Source organism: Thermothelomyces heterothallicus (assembly GCF_042370625.1).
Source record: "Thermothelomyces heterothallicus CBS 202.75 unplaced genomic scaffold P884_scaffold_2, whole genome shotgun sequence".
NCBI classification, from domain to species: Eukaryota; Fungi; Ascomycota; class Sordariomycetes; order Sordariales; family Chaetomiaceae; genus Thermothelomyces; species Thermothelomyces heterothallicus.
Genome location: NW_027192563.1, coordinates 1,392,847 through 1,408,878, shown reverse-complemented (window position 1 = coordinate 1,408,878; position 16,032 = coordinate 1,392,847). Strand labels below are relative to the sequence as shown.

General features: G+C 57.6%; 8 protein-coding genes across 8 annotated transcripts; 4 read left to right on the top strand and 4 right to left on the bottom strand.

Moving 5' to 3' along the window:
* Nucleotides 1-882: 882 nt before the first annotated feature.
* P884DRAFT_296776 (synaptobrevin-domain-containing protein) lies at nt 883-1,755 on the bottom strand (the record flags this gene model as incomplete). The annotated part of the gene is made up of 5 exons (XM_069444444.1): nt 883-905; nt 961-1,030; nt 1,084-1,245; nt 1,426-1,590; nt 1,657-1,755. The coding sequence occupies 5 exons, from the start codon at nt 1,753-1,755 to the stop codon at nt 883-885; spliced, it is 519 nt and encodes a 172-aa protein (XP_069301249.1).
* Nucleotides 1,756-2,567: 812 nt separating this feature from the next.
* On the top strand, nt 2,568-4,431 carry P884DRAFT_236482 (uncharacterized protein). The gene is made up of 2 exons (XM_069439994.1): nt 2,568-3,929; nt 4,005-4,431. Exons 1-2 carry the CDS (start codon nt 2,936-2,938, stop codon nt 4,298-4,300), a joined length of 1,290 nt encoding a protein of 429 aa, XP_069301248.1. The 5' UTR covers nt 2,568-2,935; the 3' UTR covers nt 4,301-4,431.
* Nucleotides 4,432-4,446: 15 nt separating this feature from the next.
* Nucleotides 4,447-5,150, bottom strand: P884DRAFT_53496 (mitochondrial 37S ribosomal protein uS14m). Its single transcript, XM_069445952.1, has 3 exons — nt 4,957-5,150; nt 4,709-4,880; nt 4,447-4,655 (listed from the first exon to the last, which is right to left on the bottom strand). Exons 1-3 carry the CDS (start codon nt 5,061-5,063, stop codon nt 4,593-4,595), a joined length of 342 nt encoding a protein of 113 aa, XP_069301247.1. The 5' UTR covers nt 5,064-5,150; the 3' UTR covers nt 4,447-4,592.
* Nucleotides 5,151-6,374: 1,224 nt separating this feature from the next.
* On the top strand, nt 6,375-8,361 carry P884DRAFT_311974 (Arb2 domain-containing protein). The gene is made up of 4 exons (XM_069445203.1): nt 6,375-6,621; nt 6,694-6,809; nt 6,882-7,561; nt 7,613-8,361. Exons 1-4 carry the CDS (start codon nt 6,554-6,556, stop codon nt 8,243-8,245), a joined length of 1,497 nt encoding a protein of 498 aa, XP_069301246.1. The 5' UTR covers nt 6,375-6,553; the 3' UTR covers nt 8,246-8,361.
* Nucleotides 8,304-10,567, bottom strand: P884DRAFT_255011 (uncharacterized protein). Its single transcript, XM_069440949.1, has one exon. It carries the CDS (start codon nt 10,390-10,392, stop codon nt 8,638-8,640), a length of 1,755 nt encoding a protein of 584 aa, XP_069301245.1. The 5' UTR covers nt 10,393-10,567; the 3' UTR covers nt 8,304-8,637.
* A 685-nt stretch (nt 10,568-11,252) lies between these two features.
* On the top strand, nt 11,253-12,549 carry P884DRAFT_53474 (uncharacterized protein). The gene is made up of 2 exons (XM_069445951.1): nt 11,253-11,994; nt 12,125-12,549. The coding sequence occupies exons 1-2, from the start codon at nt 11,484-11,486 to the stop codon at nt 12,463-12,465; spliced, it is 852 nt and encodes a 283-aa protein (XP_069301244.1). The 5' UTR covers nt 11,253-11,483; the 3' UTR covers nt 12,466-12,549.
* A 155-nt stretch (nt 12,550-12,704) lies between these two features.
* Nucleotides 12,705-13,453, top strand: P884DRAFT_255009 (uncharacterized protein). The gene has a single exon (XM_069440948.1). The coding sequence runs from the start codon at nt 12,791-12,793 to the stop codon at nt 13,184-13,186; it is 396 nt and encodes a 131-aa protein (XP_069301243.1). The 5' UTR covers nt 12,705-12,790; the 3' UTR covers nt 13,187-13,453.
* A 633-nt stretch (nt 13,454-14,086) lies between these two features.
* P884DRAFT_216878 (WD40-repeat-containing domain protein) lies at nt 14,087-15,634 on the bottom strand. The gene is made up of 2 exons (XM_069439329.1): nt 15,293-15,634; nt 14,087-15,208 (listed from the first exon to the last, which is right to left on the bottom strand). Exons 1-2 carry the CDS (start codon nt 15,626-15,628, stop codon nt 14,231-14,233), a joined length of 1,314 nt encoding a protein of 437 aa, XP_069301242.1. The 5' UTR covers nt 15,629-15,634; the 3' UTR covers nt 14,087-14,230.
* Nucleotides 15,635-16,032: the final 398 nt, after the last annotated feature.

The following is a 16,032-nucleotide window of genomic DNA, read 5'->3' as shown; positions in this document are numbered from 1 at the left end:
CCTGTTAGTGCCTGCAGGTGCTGTGGAGCGACTTCGGCACCAAACCTGGATATGGCAGCAAACCAACCATCAGCGACTGACCCCAATAAAAAAACCATGCCATTCTCTTCTGGAAACAGGTTAATCGCGCATAGGTATTGAGGATTCCGTACTTGAAAGCAAGTAGGATATATAGTATATAGTGCACGCAGCGCAGCTGCTGTAGTGGGTGGGCTGGTCGGGCTAAACTCGGGCAGCCATCCAAGGTTTCGCGTGTCGGCGAGAGAAGGTCGGGAAACCATCTATGGCGTGGGTGAACATGTCCCAAAGGATACAATGTGTACATATTCCCCGTTTCCAATTGCAGCTATCCGTCCCTTGTAGACGCACTGAACCTAACCCGGGGCATCTCGGTCCACCTATGCGCGATGAATGACGTGCAACCTTTGGACCACCAGACTAATCAGTATTGTATGTACTCCTCCACCGCCGGGACTTCTCGGTTCCCACGCTGACCGCGCGCGCGCCCCCCAGGGTTATGTTTAGCACAGCATGTACAGAAGCGCGTTGCTTTCCCCTTCTGATACTAAGAAAAGTCGTGAATGTTCATCATAACCACCATCTCGATTAATTGCCCAAGGGAACCTGCTCCCTCGACCCATCATAAGTACAGCTACCTCCGTTGGAAGTGACAGTGTTGCTCCATGCTGAGATCCACGCAACGCCAAGCGACCTACGGCTAGTCTGCGCGACCAGCCCGAGACCGCGAAATCAAAAAGCAAAGGCCCAGAACATGAAAATTCCAAACGAGCACGATTCATCCCGGCGGGAGCCAATCCACGGCTTATATCCTTTCCGTCTTGCTTTACAACCAGTTCAAAGTCGTCACGGTCATCGTTGGGATCATTTCTTCGTCGAGGTAACGACTACGCATCTCGTCAGCGGGGAGTTTAGGAAGGGGCGTGCAGTGGTACCACAAACCTGCTGGAATGATGATGATCGCGAGGAGGACAATAATGCCGATGCCGAGCCAAATCCGCATCTTCATATCCTGCGGACCGGTTAGATCGAAATGAGGCAGGAAAAATCACGGATCCTGCTCACCTTCCACCACATCTGCTTCCGGACCCTGTTGGCGCTGCGACGGAAGGTCTGGGCGGAATCGGCCAGCTTGTTCGACTGTTCGTGTAGGTCTTCGATTCTTTCCCTCCGGTCCATGAGCCTCTCCGCATTCTTCTGAAGCTCAAGCTTGGCCGCTTGAATTTCCTACCGAGAGGGGTCAGCCGACACATTCCCAGTCCTCTCGTGAGATAGGCAGCATGAAGCATGAAGATTCGAAAAGGTGGCCCGATGCGACAAAGATGAGAGCATCGACGATGCTCGGCTTCCTCGGGCAGGAGCCACTGCCGCCACTGCAAACCAAAATCTTGTGCATCGGGCTGTCACCGGAGCGTCGCGGATGGCACGATGGTTGTCAAACAGAGACATCAAATCCCAGATTGACAACTGATTAGATGCTGCAGCGTGCGGATGGTTTGTCGTATGGCTGTGGGAGACGGCGATGACGTCGGCGACGGCAATGTCGTCGGTCGCTCGGCGTTTGGGCTTCGGCTGCGAACCCCCATCCATCCTCACGCGCCTTCAACTGTGGAAGTATCACGAATACAATCAACCTACCTTGTTAGCCTCCTCGAACCTCGAGTTCCCCGCCGAAGCCCCCTCGCCGGGCCCGCTGGAGCTGTTCGGGATGTAAGGATCGTAGGGCGCCGTGGACATCTTGACAATCGCAGACGACAACTATCGATGGATCAAAGTCGTAGTGTGCAGGAATCGCAAGAGCAAACACTCGGTTTAGTGAGGAATTCGGCGCGCTGTTGGGAAGTGATGGCAAGTGTGCTCGAGATTGGTGCAGAGATGGCGGAGTGAAGCGGGTTGCTGGAGGAGTTGGCTGCGCTGTGACTGACGAACCTGTTTTCTTCAGGCGACACGCCAGCCATACATCTGACCAGGGGGGTTACCGGGGGGCACCCGCGGCTGGCAGGTGGCGCTCGAACCACCGAGATACCCGCTGAATCGTGCGAGGTATCCGCTAACAGATTTTATGGGGAACTCGGGCGTAAGCTGATAGTGGAGCAACCACTTAGAAGGGCCCAGAGCCACCTGTCAGGCAGCCGAGCCACTCTGCCAAGAGCCAGTTCCGTAACAAGCAAGCGCATGCAAGGCTTTGTTCTGGAAGAGATGGAATTTGTTGGTGATGAATATCAGCAATCTCCATTGAGCTGCACTCTTCTCGCTTAGGGACTGAGCTTAAATGAGAAAACCAAATGGCAGAGTGCACATCGTCGGCATCTGCACCAGGACGCTAAAACCTGCTTGGGATTTGAACATTGCTCAAGAACAGCCCGTGGTGTTTGGCCGTCCTGGCGAGTCCGAATGCCCAAGTTCTCCGAGGTTCTCGGATTTTCTCGTCGAGGTGTGAACAAGTCTGGTGCGGCATTCTGTCGCAGCATGGTTTCATCACCACTTGGTAGACTGTGCACTACGATCTTACCCCTTTATTACGAAGTACTTTACCGGGAACCCCAACAAGTCATGCCTCGGGTCCCCCGCAATTTTGCCGCCGTAGTGTAGCGTTCGTTTTGTTTTGGACCAAGGCGCCTGCGTTCCAACGGGGTCTCAGGGAAAAAGCTAACTTATTGCAAGCACTGTGACTTGGCAAGATTGCACTCTCGGGCACAAGCATCAGGGAGAGTGCCTAAGCTAACCCTTACCCTTATCTCTACAAATCTGAAAATGACGCCAAGAAGGCGAACTCAACCGCGCCCAGACGAGAGCCGCTTCTATTTTTTCTAATCAGTCGCAACGCCGCTCTTAGCCGGCATCAGTCATAGTAGGGATTTGTTGCTCGCTCCGGCCAACCTCCCCGAGCTCATCCTATCCAACAGCAACGGCAACCATGGCCTCTCCGATACCCCTCCAGAGGATACAAGCGCCTCTCGGGCGCGCCCTGGCGCGATCTTCCGTTTTCTCATCCCGTACTTACGCCACGATCCCGTCCCCTTCGGACCCGGCGGCACGACCGGCATCGGCTGGCAGCGAACCCACCGCCGCCGCCCCGACCAAGCCCGCGCGCCCGACCTACTTCAAAAACACCACCCTAGCCTCCTTCAGCGACTTCCTCCCCACGTCGCCCTCGGCGCCCCTCCCGCCCAGCGAGGCCTACGCCCCGCGCACCGCCACCGTCGGGCCCGAGGGGCGCAAGCGCACCATCACGCGGCTGCCCGACTGGCTCAAGACGCCGATCCCCTCGGCCGGGGCCAACCCCAACTTCGCCAAGATCAAGGCGGACCTGCGCGGGCTGGGCCTGCACACGGTCTGCGAGGAGGCGCGCTGCCCCAACATCGGCGAGTGCTGGGGCGGCAGCAGCAAGGCGGCCGCCACGGCCACCATCATGCTCATGGGCGACACGTGCACGCGCGGGTGCCGCTTCTGCTCCGTCAAGACGAGCCGCACGCCGCCGCCGCTGGACCCGCACGAGCCCGAGAACACGGCCGAGGCGCTCGCCCGCTGGGGGCTCGGCTACGTCGTCCTGACGAGCGTCGACCGCGACGACCTGCCCGACGGCGGCGCGAGGCACTTTGCCGAGACGATCCGCAAGATCAAGGCCAAGAAGCCGACCATGCTGGTCGAGGCCCTGACCGGCGACTTTGGCGGCGATATCGACATGGTCCGGATCGTCGCCGAGAGCGGCCTGGACGTGTACGCGCACAACGTCGAGACTGTCGAGGGCTTGACCCCGTATGTGAGGGACCGGCGGGCCACGTTCAGGCAGAGCTTGAAGGTGCTGGAGCACGTCAAGGAGGTCAGGGGGAAGGAGGGGATCATCACCAAGACCAGCATCATGCTGGGTCTGGGCGAGACCGAGGAGGAGATCTGGGAGACGCTGAGGGGTAGGTTTTTTTTTTTTTTTTTTTTTTTGCGGGATTCCGAGGACCTGAAAGCGTTGACTAACAACACTTCGGCAGAGCTGAGAAAGGTGGATGTCGACGTCGTCACCTTTGGCCAGTACATGCGGCCCACCAAGCGCCATCTCAAGGTGGAGCGCTATGTCACGCCCGAGGAGTTTGAGATCTGGAGGCAGCGCGCCCTGGACATGGGCTTCCTGTATTGCGCCAGCGGTCCCCTCGTCCGGTCGTCCTACAAGGCCGGCGAGGCGTTCATTGAGAACGTGCTACGGAAGCGGGCCGGCGAGAAGGCCATGGCGGCAGAGAACCTTGGCCAGGCCGTAGCGGCCGAGGGGGGGAGTAGCAAGGCTCTGTGATTCTTATCCGTTGGAAGGCTCTTTTCAACATCTCTGGGGATGGCGTTTCACACACCATTCGCGGTATAGACGGGATTCGCGCGGTATTGCATTGGACAGGACGGCGTTTGGGAACGGTCTTTAATCATTTGCCTCTACTACTGTAACATGAATTGTACTGTACACGACACACATCAGGGACCTCGATGCGTGCCTCACACCGCTGATCCGAACCTGATATCTTCGATTCGGCCGAGCGATTCGTTTCCCGTGACTCCGATGCTTGGCTCTGATGCCGCACGGCGCTGCCCCCTTACCAGCTGGCCTTCTTGACGCCCGGCAAGTTGCCAGCGAGCGCCTGTAACCGGAAGTTGTACTGCCAAATTGTTAGCTCGTCAAAACTCCCCTCCGCATGCGGTATCTCCTTACTCTTGACATCTTGAAATCTCTGAAAATACCCCTCCCCTTTCCGCCGAGGATACACCGGTTCCGGATCTGGGTCGGGCGCGTGTAGCAGTGCATCTGCGTCAGCTGGAGCTGCGCGGTCGCGCGGGTGCGAGCGGGAAGGGTCGTGTTGCGGACAATGTAGCGGAGGGCTTGCCTGTGGAGCGGTAAATGTACGTCAGCAGTCCGTTCAAGTGCCGCGTCGGCGCGTGGATTCAGATTGAGCCCGTTACCTCTCCGCTTCGGCGGCCTCGAAGGCCTTTCGCTTCGAATGGTCGCGGATGACCCTGATGTTGGTGAAGCACCCGAGGTCGAGCTTCTTTGCCCTGAACATAGACATCTTTGCAATTGTCTGTCTAAAGACTGACGTGAAATTGCCTGTGCGCGGAGAGGTTCTCGGCCTTCTTGGGGCGTCGTCGTCTTTGGCTCTGCGGCGAGGACGTCTTGCGTTGTGGTTCAAACGTCACGATTCTGCCGGGCGGTGTAGGCGAATTTCGTCCGAGCCAGCAACTGGCCATCCGAGGAGAAAGTCCGTGCACAAGTGACAGCTGCAATAGTTATACACAGACCAGCGACATACAACAGAGGAAGTTGTACAGAGTATTTCGATTTGCTATGTTGGTTGCTCTCGTTCTCTCTTGTTCTCTAGTTACCCCTGCCCCTGACTATATTAAAATTAGTAACTCTCTTTTTCCATGAATCCACGAAACCATCAAGTTAGCGCTATTATGATCAAGTAGATTTTTGGCTCGAATAATCAGCTCATCGAGCTTGATCAAAGATGAGCCTCACCATCTCCCTGGTACTCACTGCCTCTGGGCGACAAGGAGCGTGGTTCTTGGTTGCAGTCTTGAGTTTTGTTTTGGATGTAGAGAGAAGAGGTCGCAATTTGGCAGCGTGATCCAATCTGAACTCAGCAGCAACTCGTGTCAAAATACAACATATAATTAGGTGCAATTGCTGGAAGCAGCAATTGCGGCGTGGCTTTGCGTTTCACATCTTGCGATGTCTGGAGCTTCCATCTGGGGTGCAAAGCAGTCAACGACTCCCTGGTAAGCATGATATTCACGCCCTATGCCTATGAGCAGCCGAATCCCGGTAATAACAGCCGGTAGTTCTCAGCTGAGAACAGAGTAGAACCCGTGAATAAAGGCTGACCACTTCATGACACGCGTGGGGTTATCATAGTGATTTCTTGAAATTGTAATTCTCCTTGAAAAGGGGGCCAAGTCGAGTCAAGCGGTTGAGTATTGAAGTAACAGCAATATACACTGATAATATGCTGCTAGCGTGGTGGTTAACAATGGAAAGGTTCGCGGACTCAAAGAAGCCGACACCAAGTTTCTATGCCATGGCAGCTCTTTGATTCCGGTTGTCTTGTTCTCTTGTCTTGGTTGTTCTTTCCCGAACGCTGCCTTCTCTTCCATTTCTCCGATTAATTGCTCAGACTTGCAAGAAGAAACACAATCAATGGCCCTCAACAAACTTAGCAAAGCCCCAGCTTCTGTGCTGCGCATATTTGCGATCTCGTTGCTACAGCGCTTGTTCTCTTAGTGCCGATACCATCAGTGCGAGATCCGTTTGCGTTTCCCTCCTTGTTGAGTGGCTCGATCCTGCTTTTCCGCAAACATACATTCCTCTCTCGGCACCTTTCTGCGTATACCCGAGCCAATACGCGCACTTGCTTCCGGTTTCTTGAAGTTCTTGCTGATTACCGGATCCTCATCAGTCCCTGGCTCGTTATTCCGCCGCAGGTTATTTTACTCCTCCTACACGGAAATTGCAACTTTCGGATCTCGAGCACTTTGTCGTCGAACTGACTGACTGGCCATGTTTCGCCGACGCTGGTCGGGTCTTCCAGCAGACCCGGTCTTCCCATCAGACTTCAGAGAGCTTGGGTACGTTCTCTGTTTTCGCTTAATTACTGACAATGAAGCCACTCGCTGTGCTAATCAAGATTCCTTTCAAAGGTACTTCATCAACGACGTCGACGAGATCCGCTCCATCGAGAACCCTGACTACTACTTCAAGTACTACCTGACCAAGAACGACCGCTGGAACGAGCGCCAGCGCTTCGCCTTCAACCGTATTCCTTCCTCTCTGCTATTCCCACGCGCGGAAGTCCCTCTTCATTCCACTAACAGCCAGCCCTCAACAGAAGCGGTCCGCAGAGAGATCCACACCCGCCTCGACGCCCAAAACTTCACCACCATCCCCCTCCCGCTCGGCACGCCCCCCACGGACCCGCACGTCCCGATCCGCACGACTCCGGACCTCGCCGCCGCAAGCCGCGTGGTGCTGCTCTTCGGCGAGTCGTGCCAGCCGCTCGGCGTGCTCGCGCACCGCGTGATCGGCGGCAGGGGCGGCATCACGCGGGGATCGGTGCTGGGTCTCGTCGCGGCGCTCCGCGGCCAGCCGTCCTCGGCCGCTGACCCGTCGCCGCCGGGCATCCTGCTGGCCAACGCCGGCGAGCTGTGGTGGTGGCCCGAGGGCCGGTGCGGGCTGACGCCGGTGGACAGGCACCGCGTGCCGATGGCGAGCGCCGTGCACCTCGGGAGGTATCACGATCCGAAGGTGAACGAGGTCGCGGGGAACGGAACGGTCGGGGAGCATGTAAGAGGGGTGTTCGAGGCTGCCTTGAGGGGGGAACTGGTCGATGAGAAGGCCAAACTGGATGTCATTGCCGTGGGCGATACGGCGGAGGAAGTAGTTAACTACCTGGATGATGACGAGGTTTGGAAAGTCGCTGGCGACAGGCTGAGCTGTATGGTGGTGCTGGGAGGGTGCTACAGCTTTAAGAAGTTCAAGTGTGAAGGTTTCAAGAGGTTCGTGGCAGAGGTATGTTTTTCCTTCTTTTACAGGGATGGAAAAGATACTAACTCGGCACAGCGCGCCCGCGCCTATATCATCCACCACGCGCATCTCGACACTCCCGTTGCCGGCCCCGAAGGCAGCCCTGACACGGCGGGGTTCACCTCGTACGGCTGCCCGGTCTTCAGCGCGGGCGCAGCCAAGGAGACTGAAACCATGCTGATTGAGGCTCAGTCGGCCGTGCTCAAGTGGATGCAGGAGGTCGCTATGGAAGGAACGGCGTACAAAAACGCGGTCGTCGAAATCTTCGGGGACAATGATAGCGGTGCCACTGCCGAGGAGTCCAATTCGTGGTGGGGTGTGACGGAGGAGGGCTGCAACGCGATGGACGAGACGGAAGCGCGGAAAGACGCCATAGGCGTGCGCGGTAATAACAAGAGTGAGGCGAGGGTTCAGACGAAGGACACCGACCGGGCCAAGGGTAAGGCCGAGGGCAATATCGGCGAAGTCCGCCATAACGCAGAGGGCTCCGGGGCCAACCTCGAGGACGTGCCGAACAGAAGGGAAGCAGCACGGCCTGTGAGGAACGGTGCGGCAGGCGCTCGTGATTTCGAGGATCATGAAGATAAGGTGAAGACCAGCGACGGCCCTGACGCCCAAGACCTGAAGCAATTGCTGGAGGACATCAGGGATCTGAAAGTCCAGCACTAGGCGGACGGCAGAGCGCCGGGCGAGATGATTTGCTAATTTTACCTGGCCCGTCGATGATGGATGCACTGCAGTGTATTCCGAGTTGAGCAGTCTTGCAACTTTTTGGGGGCTTCGCCGGCATACCATACAGCTTGCAGGGAGACACTCAATCTGAGGTTGAATTTCCCCGGATGTAATCCATGCGCGTGTGGTGTACTCAATATGGGCCCGTCCGTCCTATGCCACAACATTACTACTCGCCAAAGCCGATTTTTGTACAATACAAGTTGCACCACCGACCCAAACACACATATCCATACATTGAATGCAAGAGCATCTCGGTCATCCCTGCTTCTCCTTTCTCCGCTACGCTCGAGATAGGAGGCAGTGACCGCACCCGGCCAACATCATCATCAGGCCTGGAAGAAGGAGAGAATCCCCCGCGGCGGCGGCTTGAGATCCTCCAACAGCTCCCTGACCCTCCTCTGCCTCTCCTCGATGACTTTCTCCTCGGCCGCCCAGCGATCCACCTCCTCCACCCCGGCGACACCCTGGCCCCACAACCCGCCGAACCAGCCGCCGCCGGCGCCGGTACCCTTCTTCTGCCTCTTCTCCTTCTCCTCCTCCTCCTCCCTGGCGAGCTTCCGCACCATGGCGGCCCAGTTGCCCAGGCCGGTGGCGAGGCACTCGCGGCAGGCGGCGCGCGCGGGGCTGTCCCGCGTGGCCTTTTGCGGCAGCTGGTGGAGCTGCTCCTCGGCGACGTCGACGGCCTCGCGCGTCCAGCCGAGTCCCTCCTCGCGGCTGCCGGGGGAGGAGGCGTACAAGATCTCGCCGATGTGCAGGCTCAGGGCGGCTTCCTGGCAGAGGTCGAGGGCGTCGCGGGTGGGCGGGGCGGTGCCGTCTGGCGGGGGTGGGGGGTAAGGAGGCGGAGCGAGGAATGCCGTGAGGGTGGACCAGATGCCTGCTGATCGGGCCCCGACGGGCTTGTTGCCGTTGTTGTTGTTGTTGTTGTTGTTGTTGCTGTTTAGGGCAGCGGTTATGGAGTTCGAGGAGGACGAGGAGTGGGCCGTGGGCGGCGGGAGGCTGCGGCGGGCTTTGAGGATGGAGACGAGGATGGGTAGGGCGGAGTCGAGGGCACCCTGGCGGGCGCGGAAGGTGGCGTACGCTGTGAGAGCGTTGAGGAGGTTCTCGGAAGGGAGACCGGCGGCTTCGCTGAGGGTCCAGGTCTTCTTGTCGAGGGGCTCGGCGGGCAGGCCTGGCCGCTCGGAGGCCGCGAGGTTCACGGCATCCTCGAGGATGACGCTGGCCGGGCCGTTGATGCCTTTGTACTCCAGCCAGGAACCGTAAGCCAGGCCGGCCTCGATCTTTTGACGATTTGTGAACCCGGGGGTGGACAGGATGCGCAGGTAGATGGCATCAGGGGACTCGAACCGCAGCTCGCAGTCCTCCTCGCGCGGCGCGCCCTTGAAGCCCGGCGGGAGTGGCTTGGGGAAGGGATTTGACGGCCCAATCATGGTTCCCGGAGGAAAGACAATATTCCTGGACTTATCGAGCACCCAACCGTCCATGTGCTCAGCTGCCTTGGCATATCCCATCATGGCCTCGTAGTATCCTCTCCTCCACTCCTCCGACTTTGCCGTCACATCCTTGGTCCCGGGGGGGGACTCGCGCGGAGCATCCTTTACGCCCTGCCCGTCAATGTTGGGATCCTCAAGCCGCTTGACCGTGGTCTCGAACCACCAGGCGACCTGCTGCCAGTCTGTGATTTTTCCCGGCGAAGGCTCGAACCTCGCGCAGTTGCCGCCACGGAAGTCCATGCGCGTCCGGAAGGTCCACTCGTGGGGCGTGGGATACCTGCGCTCGAGGCGCTCCTGGACGATGGCGAACCAGGCGGCGAGCAGGGAGAAGCCGGCAATCCATATGTACCCCGTGTACTTGATGCCCGTCTTGATCTCGTACTTGAGTTGCGCTTTGCGCTCGGTGGTGAGGTAGCGGACACGCCCACTGCGGGAACTCGTGACGGAGAGAAAGGGCAGCTGGGGCCGGCCGCGGAGATGGGTGCGTAGGGCAGTGCTATGCGTAAAGGTGCGTTGCAGCTTCCGGGACGGAACGAGGCGAAGGAGAAGGAGGCGTCGCATCATGGAATCCCGGCGCAGAGATTGCTGCATCTTGGGGGGGCAGTCCGCACGGTTGGTCGATTAAAGTAACGTGACAACAGTCTCCCGATGGGATTGGGAACCGGTTGCCGCGGCTCAGCGCATGTCCGGCTTGTGGTATTGTTGTTGTAGACGTCTAAATCAGCAAGTTATCTTGAACCGAGACAACTGTATATTTTCGTAGGCCCCTCCAAGAGCGGGACAATGGGCGATGACGAGGGAGTGCAAAGAACGTTGCGTGCGCTTTCGCGCTGCGGAGCTCGCGTGTGATTGACAAAAAAGCGGGCCCCAATGGACTGGCCCCACCCCCACCAAAGCAAGACAAGCAACCCGCCAAGGGTCAGCACTGCGTGCGGGAAGCTTGGGCCGTTTACACTACGTTAGACCCCACGCCGCATCGGCCGACCGACCATGACTCCGTTGTGGAGTATAAAAAATACGGAATACAGTACGGAGTAATCCGTATCCCGTACTCCGTAGAGGAACTGTGCCGCAACTTCATCGCAACCTTACGGAGGCTGTTTCGGCCAGGCCCGACCCCCAGGCCGTTTCCGGCACGGCCACTAACAATTTCGGGTAAGAACGACAGCCAAACTTGTTACGACCAGAAAGCGGCCTCGAATCCGGCCGTCAACCCTTGAAACTAAGCTCCAAGCTCAACCAGGCGCCGGACCTCGCGATGCTTCGTGTCACGATGAGCCCGGCCGCCCGGCCGCCGTCGCCCGGCAGATTCCCTACTTCGTCCTGTCGACCTGGGGGTGACCGACGAGAGGGTTTGAAAAGGTAGCGGCATCCCGTCGACGGCCCGCTCCCGAGCGGTTACCCTCGTCTTCGATTGCCCTTGTGCTACCATTGCTACGGCTTGCACATATCATATTATGTACATGACTTGATCCGACCAAACACGGAACCGGAAAAGGAACAGGAATATCTCGCCCTGTCGCCGATTCCCACCCTGTTCACTCGATCTCACCACTTGACGGCGCGACTGGACCCGTCCGGAGCCATATTTCCTCGAGATAATACTCGAGGGCGAGACGAACGGGGCAGGGCCTCTTGCTAGCAACGTCTTAGACAAAGTTTTGGTTGGTTGGTCGGCTGGAATGACCACCTTCATAGACGGATGGACTTCGAAGCCCTTTCCCAAACTCGCCTTTTCCGCTGGCGGCGTTCTGGCACTCGCCGACTTGCACACCATTGCACAACGCACCGCCATCGCCGGCGGCGCGAGCTGGTTTGACGCGCTTGTGCTCGCCCCTGGCATCCACTACCAGCAGGCAGCCGACGAGCTGTTTCGTAAGGGCGGCGCCGTGGCGATTACCGACGTCGTCGACGAGTTTCGCGGATCACCCGTGACCTTCGAGCTCAGGAACGCCGCCATTGCCCACTATATCCAGCAAGTTGCCAAGCCCGGCATGACGGTGACACTCAACGTCGGCCGTCTCGTGGCTGCCAAGGGCCGATACAAGCTGAGCCGTTCCAACAGCGGTCTCCATGCCACGGCCTGGAGGGACACGGTGAAGCCGGAGACCGGATGGCTGTCACACGCCCTGTACCTGACGACTCCCTTCATCACCGTCGTTTCGATTACGCTCCTTGTGATTTTCAAAGACTGTGAGATCCCTCCTCCTCTCCCCCTCTCCCCCCCGGGACACGCCCTAGTCTATCGATATATATATATATATATATATATATAGACCAGTCACTAACGTACGGGAATATGACCAACATACCAACCGGAAAGGGTGGACACTCCTATCAATCGTGACCCTGATGATCTCCCGCATTCTTAACATCTGGGTGATCAAGAGGCGGGCATCTCATACAGACAACTCCAAAGATCCCCCTCAGACCCCTCAGAGCCCTCAGAGCCCTCAGAGCCCGCCCTTGCACACCTCGAACACGGCCCGCGGTCCCGGGGAGAACTCGAGCAGGTCCAATCGCCCAGGTCGCGTGTCTTTTTCGGAAACCCGCCAACGGTTATGTCATTGCTTCCTCCGCGTAGCTAACTTTGAGCGCAAGGCCATGGTGCACCTGCGCGGAAAGAAAAACGACCTCCGCGACGCCATCTCAAAGCAGTGGTAAGTCATGTCCCAACCACCCCCCCCACACCCCAACAAACTCCTTTCCTCCTCTTTCTCCCTGGCCCCTCCCAAGCTGCTACCCTTCGTTTCCTCTCATCTTCCCTTCCTACATCCGATCCAAGACCACCAAAAGAAAAGCTACCGCACCGTAGCTATCCAAGTTCGATTCTTCTTCTTCTTCTTCTTCTTCCTTTGTCTGATTTGTTTGTTTTTTGTCATATGTCTTTTCTCGGGATGCCAGGCTCCGCCGAAAGACGCAGGTCGAGGACTTCCTCGAGGGCGCCGCCAAGCTGCTGGTCTACCTGGTCGCCGCCCTGTCCGGCAACATGACCCAGGTCGGCTCCATGATCATGATGGCTCTGCTGCTGACCTCGGCCGCCCTGCTGGCGCTGAGCAACGCCAAGGCCAGCAAGATGGTCGTCAACGGCGTCGCCGTCGAGGTCGCCGAGAGCCAGCCCAACCCGGCCACGCCTACCGCCCCGGAGGTGTTCGGCGGATCGAACAACGCTGCGGCCGGCAGGCCAGCCCATCCGGCCCCGCCTACCGCTCATTCCCGTCCTCCAGACGGTCGTGTTGTGAGGGTCGCGTCGGACACTTCGAGTAGTGCTACTAGCCGTTACCAGGGCCCGGCGCGGCAGAACCGCTCGAGGCCGGTCGTGGATAGAGTCGGGGTAAATCCCGAAAGTCAAGCAGAGATGGGGTATGGCGGGCCGGCAAATTAGCCGGACAACCCTGCATAACGGTCCCATTCTTATGTGTGTGCCGGGCGGTGAATGAGTCTGTTGGGAGAAGGAGCTCAGTTCTCGAGTCGAGGCCAAGGTGAGCAGGGAAAAAAACGGGTTGAACGAACAGTCGTAGAGCATAGAGGCCGCGCCATGAATCGTTTGCTTTTCTTGTTTTGGTTTGTTTTGCTTTGCCTGGGATGTAAACTCTTTTCGCATGGTGTTCATGCAGAGCAAATAATATTGATGGATAGATTAAAAGACGGGGCCAGAAGAGGACCGATTCCCACTCTCTCTCATGCGCACCTTTTATCGTCTGCCTAACGGATGCCTGAACACATACCAAGACCGTCAGCGACGGAGGGTAACAAGCCATTGAAACGAGGGGAGCTGGGGCAGCTCATTGTGCGAGCCAAACGCGTGTTAATCTCGCGGGGACTCTCTGCTGCGCGCGAGTGTGGGTGAGAAAGTCCCCGGTGAGGACATGATGGAGTTCAGGGGGTTGGAATAGGACTCAATCAAAGGCCGATTTGAACCAACTCCAACACTTCCTTCGACGTAGTGGCTACGTTTCTAAACTTACTCAAATTACAGAGGGATACAATCAAGGCTCGATTATGTCGTCTCGGCGAGTTTGCGACTTGGGTCATTCCTTACCGCCACTGGGGGTCGAGCGGGGGAGCGGTTTGCGGTTTAACCCCGGCGGCAACAGCAGCTGCTGTAGGAGGTTATGCAACTCTCACCTTATGACCTCACAGCGGGTTTTGACTCGGGGTCATTCGCTGAAACGTTGTCGAGCGATCGAGGCGGTCAAACAACTGCATGAGTTGTTTGGGAAGAATTGTCTTCTACTTGCAATGCTTTGAGGCGCCGCCTCGAGGCGGAGAACAAGAAGAGGATCCCTCTCGTGTCTATTTCTTCGGCTTTATGGAGTACCTTTAGCAACGCACTCTATGTGTTTGGCGTGCCCCTTATATGAGCTGCGAGCCCACTTCTTGATGCGCATTCCCTATCTTTACGACACTGTGCGAGAGCTGCGCTGACTTAATGGCTGGACTTTGCCTCGACATAACGTTGGAGAGTTTGTTTTTGTAGCGCCTTCTGTTCGTTGATGATTTCCCACAGCTCTTCGTTCTGCTTCCGCAATTCTTGTTCGGTGGCAGACTCGGCGGCCGGCTGATTGAACGCTGCTATCGCGTTCTCCATAGCCTGGTTTGGAAACCCTGAGGCATTGAGCAGCGAGTCGAACCCGGTTTCGGAGCCAGGATACGACTCAAATTGCACCGCGAGGGCGTAAGTGCGCTCGGCTTGGGATGGTTTGATGATATTTACCGTCTTGGTCGGCCTCTCCGCCGGGAAGGGGGAGATAAACAAGACATTTGTGACGGCGGCATTAAGGTTGGCCAGTTCAACGGGCGACTTGTTTTCCGCAACATCCCACCGCATTATCTGGCCCTTGGGGTGCCCCGTGAGCAGGATCGTACCGTCATAGCTCCAGCTCAGGCAGGAAGCAGGCCCGACATCGGGCTGCGTCGCACCAAAGGGCGAGGAGATCTGGACGACTGTCGTGGCTTCCTCGGCCCCTGGTCCCAAGAGAGGCTTTTCGGAAAAGACCTCGGTGACATAGAGAGACCCATCGTCGCAGGAGACGCAGATGGCTCTGGAGGACGGGTCGAGAGACAGGCAAAGGGGAGAGCTGGGGAAAAGAAGCGTGCGCAGGGCATCGCCGGTCTGATAATTCCAGATTATGCATGACTTGTCCTTGCTCGCGGAAACACAGAAATTTGTGTCGCTGCTGACGCTCGGGCTCACGGAAAGGCCCGTGATGGCAGCCCTGTGGTTGGAGAGGCTCCGTTGCGGTTGGTGCTCAGCCGCAGAGTCGAGCTCTAGAAGCTGAAGCAGCGACCACACGTGAATATCCGAGTCGTCGGAACCCGTAAGAACATGGTATGGCGTTGCAGCAACGCACGAGACCGCCTGGACGTGGCGCGCCGGGGTCGACACCAGTCGGCCAGTGCACGTCTGTGGTTATTGTTAGCCGACCACGACAGCCCGAAAGTGGTTAACGTGTCTCTTGGGAAAAAGCGAGAAAAAAAATCATCTCACCTCCCAAAGCATGAGGCGGCCTTCTGTAGTGCCTAGGATCAGGACATCCCCGGCTAGGGTCAAGCATCGTATCCTTTCGGGAAAGGCCACAAATGCCTCCTGATTCCCGCGGAGCCTAGAGTAGACATGCACGTAGGCCTTTTCATGCTGCGCGGCAAAGACGTGAGTCTCGCTGACAGCAAGGCCGTTTACAGGACTTGAGCTCTTCTTGAAAGTCGATTTGACCGAGTATGTGGGGCTGAGGGAGTGGAAGTAGATGCCGACATCTTTGGCGATGGCGGTGTTGGAGGATAGAGGGGCTCCGGAGATCGCAGAAACGAATTCCTCCGAAAGCATGATTGCCGTTTGCCTCTCCGCCTCAAGTGCTCACCAGTGAGCTCAACTTCCTTTCTCTGATTAGTGTACGTCTTCCCCCCCGGGGGATATCTGTCCAACGCAGACGGACTGATCAATCCAGTGTGCAATAGGTGGAATGAGCCGCGGCCAATCAGGAGCGACCGGCGCCTTTTCCAGACTTGTCTTTGTTTCTGAGAGATTCAGACCCGCGGCTGCCCCAGCTGGGATTCCGGCCGATGGACGCAGACGGTAGACGGTTTCACAACCACCAAGTGTTGCAGTGAGACAGAGTGTGCCTTGTGCGTGTCGAAGTGGGTAAGGGAGGAGCCACGTTTAGATAAAGTGGGAATGGTCTAAACAGCGTGGTGTGGCTTCCAGGGGAAAAAGGGTTGTGTGAAAAATCA

What these genes read in the sequence shown, in the direction of transcription:
- P884DRAFT_53474 (XM_069445951.1), top strand. Translation starts at nt 11,484, where the DNA reads ATGACCACCTTCATAGACGGATGGACTTCGAAGCCCTTTCCCAAACTC. An exon ending in CCTTGTGATTTTCAAAGACT is followed by an intron (nt 11,995 to 12,124) that starts GTGAGATCCCTC and finishes CCAACCGGAAAG; the next exon opens with GGTGGACACTCCTATCAATC.
- P884DRAFT_53496 (XM_069445952.1), bottom strand. Translation starts at nt 5,063, where the DNA reads ATGTCTATGTTCAGGGCAAAGAAGCTCGACCTCGGGTGCTTCACCAAC. An exon ending in GAGGCCGCCGAAGCGGAGAG is followed by an intron (nt 4,881 to 4,956) that starts GTAACGGGCTCA and finishes ACCGCTCCACAG; the next exon opens with GCAAGCCCTCCGCTACATTG. An exon ending in GAGATTTCAAGATGTCAAGA is followed by an intron (nt 4,656 to 4,708) that starts GTAAGGAGATAC and finishes ACAATTTGGCAG; the next exon opens with TACAACTTCCGGTTACAGGC.
- P884DRAFT_311974 (XM_069445203.1), top strand. Translation starts at nt 6,554, where the DNA reads ATGTTTCGCCGACGCTGGTCGGGTCTTCCAGCAGACCCGGTCTTCCCA. An exon ending in CCAGCGCTTCGCCTTCAACC is followed by an intron (nt 6,810 to 6,881) that starts GTATTCCTTCCT and finishes AGCCCTCAACAG; the next exon opens with AAGCGGTCCGCAGAGAGATC. An exon ending in TCAAGAGGTTCGTGGCAGAG is followed by an intron (nt 7,562 to 7,612) that starts GTATGTTTTTCC and finishes AACTCGGCACAG; the next exon opens with CGCGCCCGCGCCTATATCAT.
- P884DRAFT_216878 (XM_069439329.1), bottom strand. Translation starts at nt 15,628, where the DNA reads ATGCTTTCGGAGGAATTCGTTTCTGCGATCTCCGGAGCCCCTCTATCC. An exon ending in GCCGCCTCATGCTTTGGGAG is followed by an intron (nt 15,209 to 15,292) that starts GTGAGATGATTT and finishes CAATAACCACAG; the next exon opens with ACGTGCACTGGCCGACTGGT.
- P884DRAFT_255009 (XM_069440948.1), top strand. Translation starts at nt 12,791, where the DNA reads ATGACCCAGGTCGGCTCCATGATCATGATGGCTCTGCTGCTGACCTCG.
- P884DRAFT_236482 (XM_069439994.1), top strand. Translation starts at nt 2,936, where the DNA reads ATGGCCTCTCCGATACCCCTCCAGAGGATACAAGCGCCTCTCGGGCGC. An exon ending in GATCTGGGAGACGCTGAGGG is followed by an intron (nt 3,930 to 4,004) that starts GTAGGTTTTTTT and finishes ACACTTCGGCAG; the next exon opens with AGCTGAGAAAGGTGGATGTC.
- P884DRAFT_255011 (XM_069440949.1), bottom strand. Translation starts at nt 10,392, where the DNA reads ATGCAGCAATCTCTGCGCCGGGATTCCATGATGCGACGCCTCCTTCTC.